The following is a 21,083-nucleotide window of genomic DNA, read 5'->3' as shown; positions in this document are numbered from 1 at the left end:
TGAGCCGCGCCCAGCCTTTTCTTTCAATATTAAAAACAGCAGGAAGAAGCTGGGCCTGGTGGCTCATGCCTGTAATCCCAGCACTTTGGGAGGCTGAGGTGGGAGGATTGCTTGAGGCCAGGAGTTTGAGACCAGCCTGGGCAACATAGTGAGACCTTGTCTCTACAAATGATAAAAAAATTTAGCCCAGTGTTGCGGTATGTACCTGTGGTTCTAGCTTCTTGGGAGGCTGAGGTGGGAGAGAATCATTTGAACCCTGGTGGTCAAGGCTGCAGTGAGTCATGTTTGCACCACTGCACTCCAGCCTGGGTGACAAAGCAAGACCCCATCTCGGGGGAAAAAAAAAAAGGGAGGAAGAAAACATGTAATTGTTAGATACAGTTGCAATACTCTGTTTATTAGTTATTAAAACATATCTTTTATTAGACTCTCAAAGTGTCCATGACTCAAAGGAATTTAATTACTATTTTATAATGTTTGTTCTATTATAAACAAATAAAAATTTGTCTTTCATTTATTTGCAGAACATTCTGTTAGACTATTTGCTCTCCTCTGAGAAGAATCCTTCGCCTGTAGCCATCCAAGGAGGAGACTACTAGACACCACTCCTGTATCCTGGGCCAGGAGGGACATTTGGCACTTCTCTCTCTTCCTAGCTGCACTTCTACACTATTCCGTCTTCCCTCAAATGCATAAGTCCTGTTCTTCTGAGTTACCACCGTCCAGCTGTATCACCCCCCACAGCATTTTCTTTGCTATCACAAGGCCTATTGTTCTTTCCTCAATATTCGCTGGAGGCTTTGGAGCCCAGTTCATAGCCTTCTCCATCTCCTATTCATATACCTCATCAAAATGATTACCTCACAGTTCCTAGACTTCCCCACAGTCCCTGACTTTCATCTCTTCCATACATCAGCCACTCATTTCCATGATCACACAGAGCCTATGTTCACTCAGAGACATGTTGCCTCCGAAAACAAACTCAGCAATGTCAGGCTCTGAACACATTTTCCCATTCTCCTTGCTCTCCCTCCTACCATGTTTCTCTTCAGCTTCATCAAGAACTTCAGTCCCTCTACCCGACCTTCATTCCTTACACCTCAAGATATCAATTCTCTCCTGTCTTAAATTTCTTATTTAGACTACAGTGCACGAACCATCACATTAAATATTATCTCTCCAGGCTGGGCACTATGGCTCAAGCCTGTAATCCCAGCACTTTGGGAGGCTGAGGAAGGCAGATCACCTGAGGTGAGGAGTTCAAGACCAGCCCGGCCAACAAGGTGAAACCCTGTCTCTACTAAAAATACAAAAAATTAGCTGAGCGTGGTGGTGGGCGCCTATAATCTCAGCTACTTGGGAGGCTGAGGTAGGAGAATCACTTGAACTTGGGAGGCGGAAGTTGCAGTGAGCTAAGACCGTGCCACTGGATTCCACCCTGGGCGACAGAGTGAGACTCCATCTTAAAAAAAAAAAAATTCCAATACTCTCAACAATCTTGTCAGTCTAGCTTATTTTTCTCTCACCCATCAAAACTGCAACACAGGGTTCATTTAACTTGTTTCTTTTCTGATTTTATACTTGTCTACCAAATATTGCTAGGGCAACAGTGCATTTGCAGAAGAACCAATCTGCAAATTATGGCCTTCAATCTCTACAAGGAACTCAATGTTGCTAGTAAACTTGCTGTTTCTTAAACACCAGTGAGGGTTTCAAAGCCTTACACCAGAATCACCCTTGTAAAATTTAATCTGATTATGTTCCACACCTCAGATTTAAACGCTTTCATGACTCCCCATCGCCTTCCAAATGATGTTCAAACATCTTAGTACGGCTCAAACAGTCCTCTGTAGTCTGACATTTTACTTCCTTCCTTACCACTATTCCCTAATTCTCTAGATTACAACTCTCCTAAACTGCCTATCTCTCCTACTAGACGATTCATTAGCCTCTTGAAAGAATGTATCTTATCCATCTTTTCTCCACCTCAGTGCCTTGTATGGTACCTTGCACACGATAGGTCCTATACAAATGTTTACTGACCTGAATTGTATAAATAATATGCTATCAAGTTTCCCTGAAGATTTATCATCTCAGAAGGTACTTGAAAACAAGATGAGGAATCAAATAAAGTCACAAAATATTTCTTACAATTTTTGTTTTCTTTTAAAACATGAGAATTTCTTGAGAATTAAAATCTTGCTTTATAGACATATCATACTACACTATTTAATGATATATGCTTAGATATAATAAAGAGCATTAATGTTTTCATGTTAATTCATAAGAACAATCACTGAAAACATGTGACTATAGATGAGGTCTGATTCCTTAAATGCTGTTTGCTCAGCTTGGGGACAGCACGGCAAAATTTCACTAATTCTTATTCACTGAGGGAAATGAGAAAGCCTGAAGTAGGATGACCTTTATAATTTGCTCCATAAGGAAAATAAGCAATGAGCACTACCAAATAGAGATTCTATATTCTAGCTTTTATAAATAAGTGAGAACGACTGTTATTTAGCTGGTCAACTGTTTGCAATAGCACTTTTAACTCATATTGCCTTGATCATTAATGAGGTTGAAAAAATGTTTTCAAATGTTCATTGGCCTTGAAAAAAAAATTTCAACTTTTAGATTCAGGGGGTAGATGTGCAGGTTTGTGACATGGGTATACTGTGTGATGCTAAGGTTTGTGATATGAATGATCCCGTCACCCAGGTAGTGAGCATAGTACCCAAGAGTTAGTTATTCATCTCTTTCCCCCTCCTTCTCTCCCTCTTCTTGTAGTCCCCAGTGTCTAATGTTGCAATCTTTATGTCCACCAGTAACCAATGTTTAACTCCCACGTATAAGTGAGAATATGTGGTATTTGTTTTTCTGTACCTGCATTAATTCACTTAGGAAAATGGCTTACAGATGCATCCATGTTGCTGCAAAGGACATGATTTTACTCTTTTTTATGGCTGCATATCATTCCAGGGTGCATATGTACCACATTTTCTTTATTCAATCCACCATGGATGGGCACCCAGGTGGATTCTGTGTCTTTGCTATTGCGAATAGCATGGTGATGAACATATGAGTGCACATGTCTTTTTGGTAGAATAATTTATTTTCCTTTGGATATCTACTCAGTAATAGGATTGCTGGGTGGAATGGTAGCTCTGTTTTAAGTTCTTTGAGAAACCTCCAAACTGCCTTCCACAGTGGCTGAACTAATTTATATTCCCACCAACAGTATGTAAGTGTTCCCTTTTCTCCTAAGCCTCACCAGCATCTGTTGCGTTTTGACTTTTTAGTAATAGCCATTTTAAGTGGTGTGAGACAGCATCTCACTGTAGTTTTGATTTGATGATTAATGATGATTAGTAATGATGAGGTTTTTTCATGTTTTTTGGCGACTGGCAATGTCTTTTTTTGAGAAATGTCTGTTCATGTCTTTTGCTCCCTTTTTTAATGGGGTTATTTGGTTTTTGCTTGCTGGATTTTTTAAGTTCCTTACAGATTCTGGATTTAAACCTTTACCAGATACATACTTTGTGAACATTTTCTCCCATTCTGTAGGTTGTCTATTTACTCCCTTGATAGTTTATTTTGCTGTGCAGAAGCTCTTTAGCTTAATTAGGTCCCAGAATAGACAACCCAGCAATGAAGCTCTACACCTACAGCCATCTGGTCTTTGACAAAGTTGACAAAAATAAGCAATGGGGAAAGGACTCCCTATTCAATAAATGGTGCTGGGATAACTGGCCAGCCATACGCAGAAAAACAAAACTGGACCTCTACCTTTTACTATGTATACAAATTAATTCAAGATGCATTAAAGATTTAAATGTTAAGACCTCAAAATGTAAGAATCCTAGAAGAAAACCTGTGAAACACCATTCTGGACATTGGCCATGGGAAACAATTTATGACTGTTGACTATTTCAATGTTATCTTTCACCAAGTGTCTCTTAAGTCTCTTGTCCATTTATTTTTCTATTGGGCTGTCCATGTTTTCTTTATTTATTGTTATCTCAACTCTTCTATATTTTCTGGATACCCACGTTTGTTACTTACATATGTTGCAAAAATCTTTTCCCACTCTGTGGTTTGCCTTTGTAATGTCTTAACATGTCTTTTGATAGCATAAGTTATTAATTTAGTCAATTTATCAAATATTTACTTTAAGGTTAGTCCTCTTTGTGTCCATTTTAAGGAAATCTTTCCCTATTCCAGGTCATGAAGATATTCTTCCATGTAATTGTTTAGCATCTTTATTGTTTTACCTTTTATGTTTAGGTTTCATTCCTGTTGGTATTTACTTTTATATTTAGGTTTCGTTCCTGTTGGTATATACTTTTATATTTAGGTTTCATTCCTGTTGGTATTTACTTTTATATTTAGGTTTCATTCCTGTCGGTATTTATTTTTGGGTAAGGTATGCGGTAGGGCAGAAGATCCCAACCCCCCGGGGCACAGTACCAGTCCGTGGACTGTTAGGAACCCGCCGCACAGCAGAAAGTGAGCAGTGAGTGAGCATTATTAGTGCTTGAGCTCCACTTCCTGTCAGATCCGTGGTGGCATTAGGTTCTCATAGGCTCACGAACCCTATTGTGAACCGCACACATGAGGGATCTAGGCTGTGTGCTCCTTATAAGAATCTAATTGATCTAAGGTGGAACAGTTTCATCCTGAAACTCTCTCTCCCCAGCCTAGTCTGTGAAAAAACTGTCTTCCATGAAACCAGTCTCTGGTGCCAAAAAGGTTGGGGGCCGCTGAGGGAATCTGTTTCATTTTTTTCTGATCGATATTAAATAAAGGGCTTTTAAAACTATTTATTTCAGGCTGGGCGCAGTGGGTCAGGCTTGTCCCCAGCACTTAGGGAGGCTGAAGAGGGCAGATCACTTGAGGTCAGGAGTTCGAGACCAGCCTGGCTGACATGGTGAAACCCGTTTCTACTATAAATACAGAAATTAGTTGGGAGTGGTGGCACATGCCTGTAATCCCAACTACTCGGGAGGCTGAGGCACGAGAATTACTTGAACCCAGGAGACAGAGGTTGCAGTGACCCGAGATCGCACCACTGCACTCTAGCCTGGACAACAGAATGAGACTCTATCTCAAAAAATTAAGACAAAAAACCAAACTTTATTTCAATGACTTTTAACTTTTACTATGCAATGTTTAATCTTTTAATTTATATTATATTTAAAGAGCTTGATAAATAGGTAAATTTTATTAGTCCATCCTTTTGCTACCACAGTGACTATTATATCTGAACTAATAAAGCTTAAACTAACATACTTTTACTAACTAGAAATTACTGTCATAATTTTTGTATGTAAATTATATAATCTGTCCTTTAGGAAGCGATTTCAGCTTGGGTTCTTTGCCAAGTAAAGTACACCGTCATTAATTGTTTGGTGCTATCTCAGTTACGATCATATGACCAATGGACTTGATATTTTCTGGTACTATGTGTATGACCTAATTTTCATATTTTCCTATTCAAAGATTCCTTGCTTGAAATTATAAAGCCAGAGATCTTATCACAGCATCTAAGCATACAAAATCAGGAAAAGTAATGATTTAAAAAAAACACGTATGTCAAAATTTTAAAAAGCATCTCGTAACTTAAAAAAATAAAGGGAGGTTGGGCGCGGTGGCTCACACCTGTAATCACAGCACTTTGGGAGGCTGAGGCTGGTGGATCACCTGAGGTCAGGAGTTTGAGACCAGCCTGGCCAACATGGTGAAACCTCATCTCTACTAAAAATACAAATATTAGCTGGGCGTGGTGGCGGGCACCTGTAATCCCAGCTACTCAGGAGGTTGAGGCAGGAGAATTGCTTGAACCCTGGAGATGGAGGTTGCAGTGAGCCGAGATCGCGCCACTGGACTCCAGCCTGGGTGACAGAATGAGATTCCATCTCAAAAATAACAATAATAAATAAAAATAAAATAAAATAAAATAAAATAAAGGGGCCTCATATTTGTCCCATGCTGCTATTGATTTTCTCTTATAAATCTCCAAGTCCAATTCTAACAACCTTGAGTATGAATCAGTATCAGTTGAGTGTAAGCTTCCCTTTAGGGATGGCCTATTATGCCCCTTAGGTATGACTATTGGCTACTTCCCTGCCTTTAGGAGAGAGTATAGGACTCCCTTTAAACACTCCCTCCTGAAGGGAGGGAAACAGCCAATAGTCATACCTAAGGCTAGGTATGATTCTAAATGCCTTGATACAATTAGGGCATGAAGATATCTTCCTTACTTAGGTCCTTTATGGACCTGGTACCTTACAGTTTTCCTAGTACTTTAAATTTCTGTTTTTTATCCCAGTAAGACTATTACCAAACACAGGGATTTGTCTTACTTACTGCTGTGTAACCCACACCATAACTGCTAGTGTCTGTTATGTAATATGCTCAAAAGAATGTGTGTTCAGCAAATGAATGTAGGAACTTAGGGACTACGTAATACAGTCATATTCAGAGCTTAAGTGGCACAAATATCCCTGTAACCTCAGAAAAATGAAAGCACCCCTGGTCTGGATTCTGTGGGAGGCTCCTGGAATGGAAGAAGCTAAAATCCAAGCTTAAAGGGTTAGCTTATATTGAACTAGACTCAGACCACAGCAAGCTTAAACACACACACATACACAGCCCCCTATTTAATTGTCTTTTATGTTAGCTGGGAATTAGTAAGAGGGCTTCTGTAGTTCAGCAAAGTAAGAGAAATGATTTTGAGAAACCTAGTATAGGAAAATGGGAAATAACATGATTCATTAGTGTCCCTGTGTCATTAAGGGCTCCCTGGTAGTTATCAGTTTCTTTCTCAATGTACATTTTGCAGAAAGCCAAACAGATGAAAGTTTGGTTGCATTCTTAACCACAATGCTAAGGTAAGAGAAATACTGGTGTTAGCATTTCACAATTTTATTGAAAACAGAGAACAAGCTTCTGTGTAAGCACACATATTAAAGAATAATATGGTTTCTCAAGTAAAACATAAATTTTTTTGCTACTTACAAGAGTCCTTTTCTCTACAGAGATAAGTGGAGACTAGACAGACAATGAGCTATTTGGGGGGAGTTCATTCTAATCGTTTCACGACCAAGGCAAATAATACAAGCTTAGTTTAAATCATTAAATACTTATAGAATACCTTAAATATAGGAAGGGTATAAAATACATGGGGAAGTGAATAAGCTTTTACTGTTTTAATTATTTTGACTTTGCTGGTATAAAGTAAGTGCGTCTGGAAAGAGGATCAGCTCTTTATTTTGTAGCTGAATTTCTGGGACACAAAAGCACAGATGGCCTTTCCAACTCCACACTGCAGTAGACATCTGCTGTTGTTTTTGCCTTCCCAGCACTTTTTCCTCCTTCCTTTGGTAGTAACAGTCTCATTTTCCATTAGGGAGCACTCCTTTACCAGTTCAGCCCATGTGGTACAAGGGGTAGTGGCCCTCATCCAATCAAACCCATCCCCTGGAAGTGCAAATCTGGGCATATGATCCAGACTTGGCCGATTAGAACATCACAGCCTCAGAGACACAGGTACTGGTTCGGAAATGGGCAAGAGGCCCAAGCCAGTCCGTGAGACATACTCTCCAACTTCTTAACAACACTCTTGGGAAAATGGTAGTTTGTTTCTTGTGGGGGACACATTGGGCTGATAAAATGTGAGCCTGAAATAATTCATGGCTGTCTTTGTTACCCTATGGACAGAACCTTTGAGAACAAAACCAGCAGAGGAAAACCACGCCCAAAAGATGAAGAAAGTCATAATTGTAATCACTGCTGCACCTAAGTCCAGTCATGACAGAAAGAAGACCCACCCTGGACTTTTCAGTTCCATAAGCCAAAAATTTCCTCTTTTTTGCTTAAACCAGTTTGAGGCAGGATTCTGAGATCTGTAACTGAAAGAGTACTGACCAACAGCAGCCTGACTTGACTTCACATAAGCTGAGACCGAAACCCTCTGTAATTTCTGAGAACTGTCTTGACTAAAATAAGAAACCTTTTTCTCTTACCTCACTGTTTCATCTCTGAAACGAATGTAGGTATGTCTACAATATCATTATTTTAAAAAGTAGGAAATCAGGCCCAATACTCACTGGTCCACTTCCGGCAGTGAGGTTCTGGAGAGCTCCTAAGGATGCTTCCTGTGTGTAGTTGCGGACACTCTTGGCGATCAGTGACAGATACATCCTTATCACGATGGAATGCCACAGCCACTCCACACCCTTGGGGTTGCTCTTTTCCTCTGGCATCGGCATGTCCTGGTATTGCTGACCACACACAAAAGGAATCCAGAATTAATGCATGTCAGGTGATGTCTACAATTTCACACTCAAACCAGGAGACCAAAAATACTGTCTAGAAAGGCTCATAATTTGCATAAGCCCTTGAAATAGAAATTTTAAAAGCAAATACATACAATTTCTAATCACTTAACTTTTAGCCCATGATGATTATTTCTTCCTAGTAACACCCCACACCTCTAACTTGATATTTCTCCCAGTGAGAGAAAATTCAGAGAATTAAGCACAGGCCATTCTAGAATGGTTTTCAGGCTGCTGTTGAGCTAAAAGCTAAATTAGTCACAACCACCCTGCAGATAAGAAAAACAGGCCTGTTCCCTCAGTCTTGTTAAAGTGTCCAGGATAGCACCAGGGTTCTACATTTACCAGCTGATCTCCACAAATACCATGATACTCAGAGAAGGAGGGCAGGTTACATTCTTTTAGTTTTCATATCAGTATGGAAATAAATATGTATTCCTTCCTATGAGGTTTGCTTTTCGTATGTCCAAAGTTTGTTTTCAGAGTGCCCAAAGCCAAATATCGGGGCTGACTTTAATAAAAACAATTTATATACAATTAGCTATGCTGCATTAAGCTTCTTTCCTAACCTATAAGGCATAAAGCAGTATGGTTCATGGGTAGCAATGAAAATCTGCAGCCAGACTGCCTGGGATTGTATTCAATCTCTTCTACTTATTTGCTGAATTATTCCAGGAAAATTAATCTTACTGTGTCTCTGTTTCCTCACTGGTAAATGAGGGTATTAATAATACACACCTCAAAAGGTTGATGTAAGAATTAAAATAACTTAAAATAGTGCCGATATATACCAAGTCCTTAGACATACACATATACACAAACACAGAATCTCTCTCATTATCTCCCTCTCTTTCTCATTCTTTAAAAAACTTCCCAATATACCTCTTTTACTTTCCTGCTTCGACTGCCAAAACACCCAATACTTTTGTTGTTGTCAGTCTGGATATTTCGGTTTTGAATATAGATATTCTGGGAATATTTCTCTGGGAGCTCTGCCTCCAGCTGGTAGGAGAGGTTATGAAGAATGCATACACAATTCTCCGTGGCCTGAGAAAACAGGACAAGAATATTGATCGTATACATATAGACATCCTTGCAGGTGTGATAGCACAGGACGCAGGCTTTAGCTCTTACAAGGTTTACCAGATGCAACTGGGTGTGCTTAAACTGTGGGTTGCCTGGGGGAATCAATGAGTATTTCTAGACACACAATGAGTATGTCTAGAAAAGCTAATGTTATCATGAATAGTCAGGAGTGTGATGCTAAGAAGTAGAGGCTAAATTTCTTAAACAATGGAGAGTCTTTTTAGTTTACTTTCTAAAGAGTGTGTCCAGAACAACTCTATAGTTATAGATACGTAACTTACTAGCCATGCTGAGTTGGAGAAGAGGAGGAGATACTGTTTATAGGGACCAACTAGGAGGCTATTGTAATAATTGGAATGAAAGATGCACAATGTAGGAAAACAGCAGAAGCATCAGAGGGAAGTGGAAGAACTGAAAGCCTTTTCAGAGGTAGCACATGATTACTCAGATTTCCATCTTCTTTTGGTGGATGGTGATGATTATTAAGAAGGATTATAGGCCGGGTGCTATGGCTCACGCCTTTACAGAGCACTTTGGGAGGCCGAAGCGATGGATCACCTGAGGTCAGCAGTTCAAGACTAGGCTGGCCAACATGGCGAAACCCTGTCTCTACTAAAAATAACAAAAAAAAAAAAAAATAGCTACGCATGTTGGTGCACACCTGTAATCCCAGTTACTTGGGAGGCTGAGGCAGGAGAATTGCTTGAACCCAGGAAGTGGAGGTTGCAGTGAGCCGAGATTGCACCACTGCACTCCAGCCTAGGCTGGGTGATGGAGCAAGACTCTGTCTCAAAAAAAAAAAAAAAAAAAAAAAAAAAGGATTATAAACAGAAGGAGCAAGTTTGGGAATGAAAAAAGAGATACATTAAAATTCATTGCTGAACATGTAGCATTTGTGCTTCTTTCAAATATCCACATAGTGAGGTTAGACAGACAGACATTGGAGCCTGGAAAATAGAAAAGGCAATAGGTTTTAATATTTCTAACGATGTATGGAAAAATCTTAGGCTCAGCAATTGAGTCAGTGAATAAATCTAAAACCAAGCAAATATCTTAAGAATATTCTGAAACATCTAATAAGACAGAACAGGATAGTTATCTCTTGAATCACCTTGTCATCTGGCTGGTAATCTGCAATGGTTCCTCTGACATAATGGACCAGTGAGTCAATGAGTCCGTCACATCTTCTCATTGCTTTTCTCCCATCAGGGCCAGCAGAACTCATGTTTCTACCAGAAAAAAGTAAGCAAAAAACCGTAAGTCTTAGGCTGTGTATCCAACAGGACTTTGTTTTGAAGTTTTACTTGACGCTTCTTCCAGGTGTTTGGAAACAAATCACTGACTGCCTAAAGGATCAACTATGAACATACTTTTTTTTTTTTTTTTTGAGGCGGGGTCTCACTCTGTCGCCCGGACTGGAGTGCAGTGGCCGGATCTCAGCTCACTGCAAACTCCACCTCCCGGGTTTACGCCATTCTCCTGCCTCAGCCTCCCGAGGAGCTGGGACTACAGGCACCCGCCACCTCGCCCGGCTAGTTTTGTATTTTTTTTTTAGTAGAGACGGGGTTTCACCGTGTTAGCCAGGATGGTCTACGATCTCCTGACCTCGTGATCCGCCCGTCTCGGCCTCCCAAAGTTCTGGGATTACAAGCTTGAGCCACCGCGCCCGGCCTGAACATACTTTCTAAATATTTCCAAACAACACGTAATTGTGTCATAAATCTTCCATCTACTTCACTCCAAGCACCATGATCAAAACATTATTTACTTAATCTTCGCTCCATTTTGACTGTTTTGGATATGAGGCAAATGTTTTTATAACTAGAATGAGAGCAAATGGCACATTAGACATTATAATATACTGGATGCCAAGTCCCAATTTGCTCTAATTTTAACTCTAAGTAACTTAAAGTTGCTCTGGGCCTCAGTTTCCTCATTTGTAAAGACAGTGTGTTGGACTACATTCTTTGTGGTTTTCTAGGTTTCAGTATAAACTCTTATTGACAAATATTAAATCAGATGCTCTAAAATATGATCATTTTACCATTAAAATGGCAGAGAGATGTTACAGAAAACATGGAAGAGTCTGCAGTGTGTAAGGCTTCAGTCAAGAGTATGGCCCATGAACATCTTTACACTTCTCTATTTCTAATATGGCTAAGTCATGACACCTTTCTACAAACAGTAACTGAACCTACAATTGGAAGTTGTTTACTGAGAAATGAAACTTATCAAATACAGGAAAGTAATGCATTTGGGGATTACAGTGCAGATTCACATCATGTTTATAGTCTGGTATTATTGTTACTACCTTCCCTTAGATTAAGTTTTTCTTACTAGCATTAACTACTTAAACATATTTTTTTTTCCCAAAAGTGTCAATACCTCAGTCAACATAGGGCCTTCAGGTTTTTAAAACTTGAGAATCACCTCTATTCCCAACTTTAATTGTTAAGAACTGTCCCTATAAAATGTATCAGATCTTTTTTTTTTTTTTTTTTTTTTTTTTTTTTTTTTTGAGACAGAGTCTCGCTTTGTCACCAGGGCTGGAGTGCAGTGGCGCAATCTCGGCTCACTGCAACCTCCCAGGTTCAAGCGATTCTCCTGCCTCAGCCTCCCTGAGTAGCTGGGACTACAGGCGTGCATCACTACACCCAGCTAATTTTTGTATTTTTAGCAGAGATGGGGTTTCACCATGTCGGTTAGCCAGGATGGTCTCGATCTCTTGACATTGTGAACTGCCCGCCTCAGCCTCCCAAAGTGCTGGGATTACAGGCATGAGCTACCACGTCCAGCCCAGATCAGTTTCTTTTACTGGTAGGTAGAATATCCAAAATATGTTCAGGACTTTTTGTTTATAATGTGTTAGTGTCATTCTGAACATCAAAAGAACTGCAACTTCGAGACATTTTTGAGCCTTATTTTCCTCATCTTTAAAATAATATAGGCCAGAAGCTGTGGCTCACACCTGTAATCCCAGCATTTTGGGAGGCCAAGCCAGGAAGATTGCTTGAGCCCAGGAGTTTAAGACCAGCCTGGGCAACATGGCTAAACCCTGTCTCTACGAAAAAATACAAAAAACTGGCTAGGCATGGTGGCATGTGCCTGTAGTCCCAGCTACCTGGGAGGCTGAGGAATAAGACTGCTTGAGCCTGGAGGTTGAGGCTACAGTGAGCCGAGATTGTGTTACTACACTCCAGCCTGGGTGACAGAGCAAGACCCTGTCTAAAAAATTAACCAAATAAAGTAATATAAGTGATTTCCAAAAGGCCTTCTGCCTCAAAATACTGCTTTCAATGCATATTTGTCAAAGAAACAAAGGTGCCTAAGCATTATATCAAGAACTAAAGGGAGCTGGGTGTGGCGGCTAACGCCTGTAATCCCAGAACTTTGGGAGGCTGAGGTGGGTGGATCACGAGGTCAGGAGATCGAGACCGTCCTGGCTAACACGGTGAAATCCCGTCTCTACTAAAAATACAAAACAAAAATTAGCCGAGCGTGGTGGCGGACGACTGTAGTCCCAGCTACTGGGGAGGCTGAGGCAGGAGAATGACGTGAACCTGGGAGGTGGAGCTTGCAGTGAGCTGAAATCGCACCACTGCACTCCAGCCTGGGCCACAGAGCTAGACTCATAGTCTTAAAAAAAAAAAAAAAAAAAAGAACTAAAGGGAATGAGAGGAAGATACACAATATTATACCTTGCTTTCAGGGAGATCACATCTACAGGTTGAACTCTGGAAACTGACAAAACCCGACTGTTTTAACCCTCAAAAATGGCAATTTCATGATTCAACCTGACAGTTGAGGAGATAAGACTAACATACCTAAAACTAAGAATATACTAACAATTTAATGGCTGCTGAATTGATATAATGAAAGCTTTTAACAAAATCTCTTATGTGATTGATTCTCATTTGACCCTTCTACTTCCTCATTAATTTTACTGTACCTGAAAACTTGGACAGTTTGTTCATTAAAAAAAAATGAATGGGTTCATAAGCTGGAAATAAAACAATTTTTTACTTAGTTTTTTTCAAAGAAGTGATCATTTCAACCAAGATCCTCTATCTACTTTGTGAGCACTTTAAGAATCATGGGGCTTCAGAAGCTTGACAGAAACTGAAAAAGCATCTTTTCCAGTCTCCTTATTTTATACATGAAAAACTAGAAGCCAAAAGAGTTTCCGTTACTTTTCCCAGTGACAACAAATTAGTGGTAAAGTCAGGAAAAGAGGGCTGTTCTTTATTCTGTACCCAGGGTGGCCCAGAACACAGCAAACCCCATCTAGCATTCATTCAGTCTGCAAATACCATATGTCCCCAACTACGTGATGTTATCATATGTTTAAAAGCTTCCCCTTGGCCTTTTCAACCTCTAGCTGGGATAAATGGCAGTAGTTTAAAATTGCTTTGACAAATCAAAAGGTCTTTCTTCCTGGCTAAGCCCACTACGTACCTTGCAGATGGATGACTTAGCTTTGTTTAACTCCAGGGTGTTTATTTCGGGTTAGAGTGTAAGTCAAGTTGGCAGTACTGCCAGTTCACAAGTACTAACTGTTGTCTTGCTGTTTGGTATTATCCAGACTCTACTTGCTTGAAATGGGACTTATCAGGGGTTTCTGGCAGCCGATACTTTTGCTGACAGAAAGTGCATGGAACCCCATTGCTCCGGCATATCAAAAATAGTTCCCACCTTACTCAACTACACAGAAATATGAATGATAAGGGCAGATTATTTTATACCACTGCATCCAGGAATAGAAGTCATTAGATAGAAAGTAGTTTGTTATTGTACCACCCTGAAATAACCAATAACTATAGAAAATGATACGTCCATCTTAAAATATATATATATTTTAACAGCTAGTACTTAAGCTTGAGGGAATCAGAAAATTAACATGGCTATCCTTAGGCAGAATTGATCTTTTTTACAATGTATCTCTTGAATCATAAGAACTATTTATTGATTAGTTTCCCATACATTACCCAATGGTGGCTCAATAGAAAAATATCTTAAAACTATAACTGAGATACACTGAAACAATGACCTTATTGAAAATGAAAAGAGAATGATCATACCAACATGGCAGCTACTCAATAAAAAGTGCTTATTAACGTTAACAACAGAATATATTAAAAATGTGTCATTTAGTGCCTGTCATTTGCATTTGATTAAACGATGGGTTTATTTCCCCAGGTATAATCAAGCCTAGGTCTGAGTAAATATCTGGGTACCTTTAGGAAAACTAAAACAGTAAACTGTTATATACTGAAATTTAAAAACAGCTCCTTGGACTAGGGGTTGAAGGCAAGGGGCCAGAGCCTTAGGAGACGGGGAGTGAGGAAGGAGGCAAACTACTCTTCACATAAAGGCAGGGATTATTTGGAGTTCTTCACCTTCACTGGTCCCAAATGGGAAGACACCAGCTTGACTTGTGGCCAGTGCTTGATATTGGGAAGAATCTCTCCAGCAGTGTGACTTGTAATGGGGGAAGAAATAGAATCTGAACCTCTGTGTGTCTCTGAAATGGTCACAGAGCTTCACATATTTACGAGGATTCAGGTGTTTTATCAGAAAGCAAATCTGTGACTTTTCACTCCCTCTAGGACCTCTTATCTCACACATTCCTGAGTGTCACAATGAAAAAGAGAAAAGAAAACACAACACCCTGGACCTTGATAGAATTAAAAGGAAGAATGGTATGTTAATGGTTGAGATTAATGACAGTGTGACTAAATCTTAGATTCATGTGGTAAACCAAAGAATGGGCAGTGACAAATGGAAAAAAAAAACAGCTGCAATTTAGTGTTTGCACTAGACATTATGGTAGGCAACTTACAACTAGCATGATCTGTAATTTTCACAAAATTCCTGAAATTAGGGTGCCCTAGAATTTCATTCTGGGAAATTCTGACCTGTGATTCTCATTTAAAATCAGAATTAACTGCTCTAACAGGATTGTTACAGGCTCTTCCATATAAAGTAGGATATAAGCTAGTCTGTCTGTGGCTATGTGCAGGGGTACTGTCAAATATGCTTAATTGACCAGCATTGAAAGGAAGTTTGTTACAATCCCAGAACATCCAAGCTCAGTGTACAGTGTGTGGTAAGCTGGCCTGGGGAAACAACGAGCTGAAGGAGATGGTTAAAGTAAAAGGCTACAGTTAGTTTCTAGGACATGAAATGGCCGGGAACAATAACGTCTGAGTGCATCTTTTTAAGACGCTTCACCACCAGACAAAATTAGGAACTTTAGGAGGCAGAATTTTTGTTTTGTTTTGTTTTGTTGTTTTTGAGTTAGTCTCACTCTATCGTCCAGGCTACAATGCAGTGGCATGATCATGCCTCACTGCAGCATCAACCTCCCGGGCTCAAGGGGTGCACCTGCCTCAGCCATGTGAGTAGCTGCGACTATAGGCATGCACCGCCAAGTCCAGCTAATTTATTTTTGTAGACAGTCTATGTTGCCCAGGCTGGTCTTAAAACTCTTGGCCTCATGTGATCCTCCCACCTGGCCCTCAAAGTGCTGGGATTACAGGTGTAAGCTACTGTGCCTGGCCCAGAAATTTTTTTTTTTTTTTTTTCAAATTTTTTTGAGACAGAGTCTCACTCTGTTGCCCAGGCTGGAGTGTGGTGGCACAATCACAGCTCATTGCAGCCTTAACCTCCTAGGCTGTAGGGATCTTCCCACCTCAGCCTCCTGAGTAGCTGGGACTATAGGCACATGTCATCATGCTCAGTGAATTTATTTTTTGTAGAGACAGGGTCTCATGGCGTTGCCCAGGCTGGTCTCAAACTCCTGGTTTCCAGGAATCCTTCTGCCTTGGCCTCCCAAAGTGCTGGGATTACAAACGTGAGCCATGGTGCCCAGCCAAAATTTTGTTTTTTAAATGGGACTATTGCTACTTGATAATGGGTATGGTTTTTACAAACACACACTTTATGTGCATGTATCATATACAAGGCCTGGTGGCTGTGGGACCAGTCTTTTTTTTGAGACAGAGTCTTGCTGTGTTGCCCAGGCTGAAGTGCAGTGGTGAAATCTTGGCTCACTACAACATCTGCCACCAAGTTCAATTAGTTCAGCCTCCTGAGTAGCTGGGATCATAAGCATGTGCCACTGTGCCCAGCTAATTTTTGTATTTTTAGTAGAGACAGGGTTTCACCATGTTGGCCAGGCTACTCTCAAACTCCTGACCTCAGGTGATCCACCTGCCTCGGCCTCCCAAAGTGCTAGGATTATAGGTGTAAACCACCGCACCTGGCCTGGGACCAGTCTTGAAGGTCTAATCAGCACTCTCTGAGTGATCACCTCAATGGTTTTAAAAAATTATGCACACATCACCAACAACTATATTAGGAAGTATAGGCTTCCTAATACTGTGTAATGTAAACCATATTGTAAGACCCTAAGTGGTACCAGTCAGAAAAACACTTGGTAGGCAAGGTTAGAGTCTATTCCAAGACTAAGTAGGTATTTGACAAGACATCAGCTGATACGCAGGCATCCTTCTTCCTCTTGTTATTTAAGATTTAGGCTTGGGCTTTTGTTTAACTCCCACCTGATACATATCAAACAGTTGGGCCTTGTCTATGATTAACTAAGAGAAGCAGCACAGTCAGCTTGTGGTTGCACATGACAAAAGGGAAGCCTCATTTGAACTGGCAAGAGGAAGAAAAACTCGATGCCAAAAGAAGGCTTGTCTGTTACTCTGTTACTCTGAAGTCAACATTATTTCCTGAAGGTATCAGCAAACATCAGCCAAAGTCAGCTGTTCATTCTGCAAATAGAGCAACATTGGGAGGTAGGACAAAGCCCTACAACCTACACATCTTGGTCCTTTCGGGACAAGCAAAATTAATGGAACAAAAGCTATGTTGTCATTTATTTCATACCATGAAACTAGAAGGTGGCAGAGGAGAAAATCTAACCTTAAAAATCCTGTAATCCCAGCCTGTAATCCCAGCACTTTGGGAGGCCGAGGTGGGTGGATCACCTGAGGTCAGGAGTTCGACACCATCCTGGCCAACAAGGTGAAACCCCCGTCTCCATTAAAAATAAAAAATTAGCTGGGCGTGGTAGCACATGCCTGTAATCCCAGCTACTTGGGAGGCTGAGGCAGGAGAATCGCTTGAACCCAGGAGGCAGAGGTTGCAGTGAGCTGAGATAGTGCTACTTCACTCCAGCCAGGGTGACAGAGTGAGACTCCATCTCAAAAAAAAAAAAAAAAAATCCTTTAGCTCTGCTTTCCTGCATTTTCAGGTTTTCTAAAAGCATTCTGAATAGTTAATTCAGCCAGTAATCATCTGGCTGGCAGGCTACATTAATTTCCTCTCAATTAGCTAGAATATGTTATGTAGGACAGAATCCCAAATTCCATTTAAAATTAATTATAAACAGCAAACTGTAATTTTAAAAATATACCGAAGAGCTACTGCAACTTGAATAAGCATTCTTGACACATAAAGGAGATGTCTGGAATGTCAGACTAGGAATAATAAAGATATTTAAGACCTAGAGTAAAATAATATGATGCTTAGATAGTCTGTACCTTCAAGACAGGCACAGATTTTAACCACAGGATAGTGACAAAATCATCAGTTGCTTTATCCCAATGTATCAACCCACTCGCTTTTATAATAATGAATAAAACAATTTAGTAGTCATTTTGACTATGATGATATCTTACATTTTTTGGAAAAAGACTTTCAGTGTCACAAAATACAGTTCATAAAACACCAATTTGAGCTATATAGATATTTTTCTTTAAACATGAAGATGGTATTAAAAGTCTCTGATAAAGACATTCTTGTGAATTCTCTTTTTTTGCCCAAGACTCAACTCATAAGCTAACTGATTAAGAAAGCCCAGCAAAAACAGTCCACTTGATATAATGAGTAAAAATTAATCTCTTGTTTCCTTTCCTGATTTTTCTTCCTCTGTATTGTTCCTATTCATGTATTTTCAGGCAGTCAATATTTATGCACTGATTGATAAGAATAAAGAGTTTCTTTAGCAAAGAGAAGTGTTACATAATTTCTGTAAAGTACAACTTTTAATCTGGGCCAATCTGGTAAAGATACAAATAGGACAGCGGAAAATGTTAGTCTGAAGAACAGGGACCTTCGTAAAGGCGTCAGTTGGTTGTAGATGTGCTGCTTGAGGATTTCAGTGAGACATGTACTCTTAAAAACACTGGGTTCAGGAAGACCATAGTTGACCAGGTAAGCATAGTCATTTTTGTTTTGATTTTATTTGTTTGCTTTAATAACTTAAGAATTGTTGAGATATTTCAAAATAATGGCCTAAAACCCTGAAGCTCAGTTCATAAAACAATCATTTTTAAAAATCAGGATCTTATTTACCCATTTAAATACCACATCCTCCTTTTAAATTTACTTAAAGAAAAAGTTGGCCAGGCACGGTGACTCATGCCTGTAGTCCCAGCACTTTGGGAGGCTGAGGTGGGCGGATCACAAGGTTAGAAGATCGAGACCAACCTGGCCAACATGGTGAAACCCCATCTCTACTAAAAATAAAAAATTGACTGGGCATGGTGGCACATGCCTGTAGTCCCAGCTACTCAGGAGGCTGAGGCAGGAGAATTACTTGAACCCGGGAGGCAGAAGTTGCAGTGAGCCAAGATTGTGCCACTGCACTCCAGCCTGGTGACAGAGTGAGACACTGTCTCAAAAAAAAAAAAAAGATAAATTTACAAAGTAATTTAATTAATTAAACCATGTACTTGTTTGTATATCTAAAGAAACCAACAGAAAATATGGTTATGACCAGTTATGATAGTGTAACATTAGAAATATTGCCAATTCCATTATTTACGAACTTCATATTGCTTATGTTTACACATGAAACATGAAAAGTTTAAATAATCAGCCAAATAACTGAGGCTGAAGTTGATGATTCAATTGTCTTTCTATTTCTGGGAAAGCCAGTCTCAGGGCTGAACTATCTAGATACTTTCATCAAGTTTCCATTTTGTTTGCACTGTCTCATCTAGCATTACTCTTCTAGTTTTATGGTAAATTCTTCTCCAGAAGTAAATGCATTTAGATTGTGATTTTCAATAGTAAGTTCTGGCCTCTTTTGGGGGCTACATCTTACAAAAAGAACAATAGCTATTTGATAGTCAAGAAAATTAGATCCTGATTTACTTATCTTCTTAATTATCTGGGATTATGCACAAGGCTAGACCAAATAAGTCATGAGTATTCAGAATAAGATGTGGATGAGCAAAGGTAACTAGAATGAAAATGCATACAGGCTGGGCGCGTTGGCTCATGCCTGTAGTCCCAGTACTTTGGGAGGCTGAGGCGGGCGGATCACGAGGTCAGGAGTTTGAGACCAGCCTGGCCAATATGGTGAAACCCCGTCTCTACTAAAAATACAAAAACTAGCTGTACGAGGTGCCATGCGCTTGTAGTCCCAGCTACTTGGGAGGCTGAGACAGGAGAATCGCTTGAACCTGGGAGGCAGAGGTTGCAGTGAGCTGAGATTGTGCCATTGCACTCCAGCCCAGGTGACACAGCAAGACTGTCTCCAAAAAAAAAAAAGAAAGAAAGAAAAGAAAATGCATAATCATGAAAATGCAGATGCAGTAAATTTCTAAAGTTTGGTACCAAGATATACATTAAAAATTATATTCAGTATGTGGTTTTTTGGTGTGTATGTGCTGGAGAAGACAGTTGTAACTGAATATATTAAAAATGTACAAGGAGACATTCATTTTCAGAGAGTAGCTTGTATTGATATTCCAAAACAACTTGCCCTTAACTCTGTGACTAATTAGAAACAAGATTGATAGTTACAGTTTTTCTTTCTAAAGGTACAGTTTGCTTCCTCTGACAACTCCCCACTCCAGCTAGATTTCCAGTGGAAGAGACAATGAAAGTTTCTTTTAAGAATTTAAATAATTTTAAGTAATAAAATGTAATATATAAAAGGATATTATACATTCAAAACACATTTACTATATGACGAAAGGTGGGAGAAAGTGAACTTTATGTCATTTGTAGGAGAAATGCACTACAAATTGCTTTTTGTCTTTCATTAGCATACACAGGCATAAAATGCATTGAGAAAAAAAGAATATGTTTTATAATGTGTACTGACAAATTCTGGGTAGACCTTCATAAAGCAGACTGCATCTTTATCTTAAGGTGGCAATTTTATAAGCCTTTTCTCATAAGTAGATGGTCAACAAAATACAGTAACTCAGGAAAATGACTTTTTAGGGCTTTATGAATTCACATTTTTAATATGACTATAGTATTTAAGAATGCTGGAGACGACCTAATGATAGAATGATGATCTGAAGACTGAGATCGACATTCAAACACTTACTCATCCTTTAACAGTTTGACTTTCTCCAGAAAAAATTCCCAACTCCCAAGGCAAAGTGAGTGAAGCAACTCAATGCTTTGATAACAGTTTATTCATTCCTCTCTTTAATCTCTTACCAAAAGGATTGTCATGATCTCTTCAGGTGCCATTTTCCTCCACTAAACCCAGAGTTCCTCCAGGGCAAAAATAGGTCCCATTCCATTTTGAAATCTCAGAAATTTAAATAGTGGTTTGGATAGAGGAGGCCTTCAACAAGTACTCCAGGAATAACAAAAGCGTTGGATAAGAGGGAGAATAAA

At 39.7% G+C, this 21,083-nt stretch overlaps 1 protein-coding gene across 1 annotated transcript in view; it reads right to left on the bottom strand.

Annotated features, from left to right (window-relative positions):
• Positions 1–21,083, bottom strand: part of PKP2 (plakophilin 2) — a 117,599-nt gene that overhangs the window by 26,064 nt on the left and 70,452 nt on the right. The window contains exons 7-9 of the mRNA XM_017886048.1: positions 10,537–10,654; positions 9,222–9,386; positions 8,112–8,285 (exon numbers count right to left, since the gene is read on the bottom strand). Of these exons, the coding sequence (XP_017741537.1) occupies positions 8,112–8,285; positions 9,222–9,386; positions 10,537–10,654 (457 nt within the window). The remainder of the gene's footprint in view (positions 1–8,111; positions 8,286–9,221; positions 9,387–10,536; positions 10,655–21,083) is intronic.

Source organism: Rhinopithecus bieti, unplaced genomic scaffold (genome assembly GCF_001698545.2).
Source record: "Rhinopithecus bieti isolate Rb0 unplaced genomic scaffold, ASM169854v2 scaffold_72, whole genome shotgun sequence".
Taxonomy (NCBI): Eukaryota; Metazoa; Chordata; class Mammalia; order Primates; family Cercopithecidae; genus Rhinopithecus; species Rhinopithecus bieti.
Note: the sequence above shows the minus strand (reverse complement) of the source record. Positions and strands in the feature narration are given on the sequence as shown.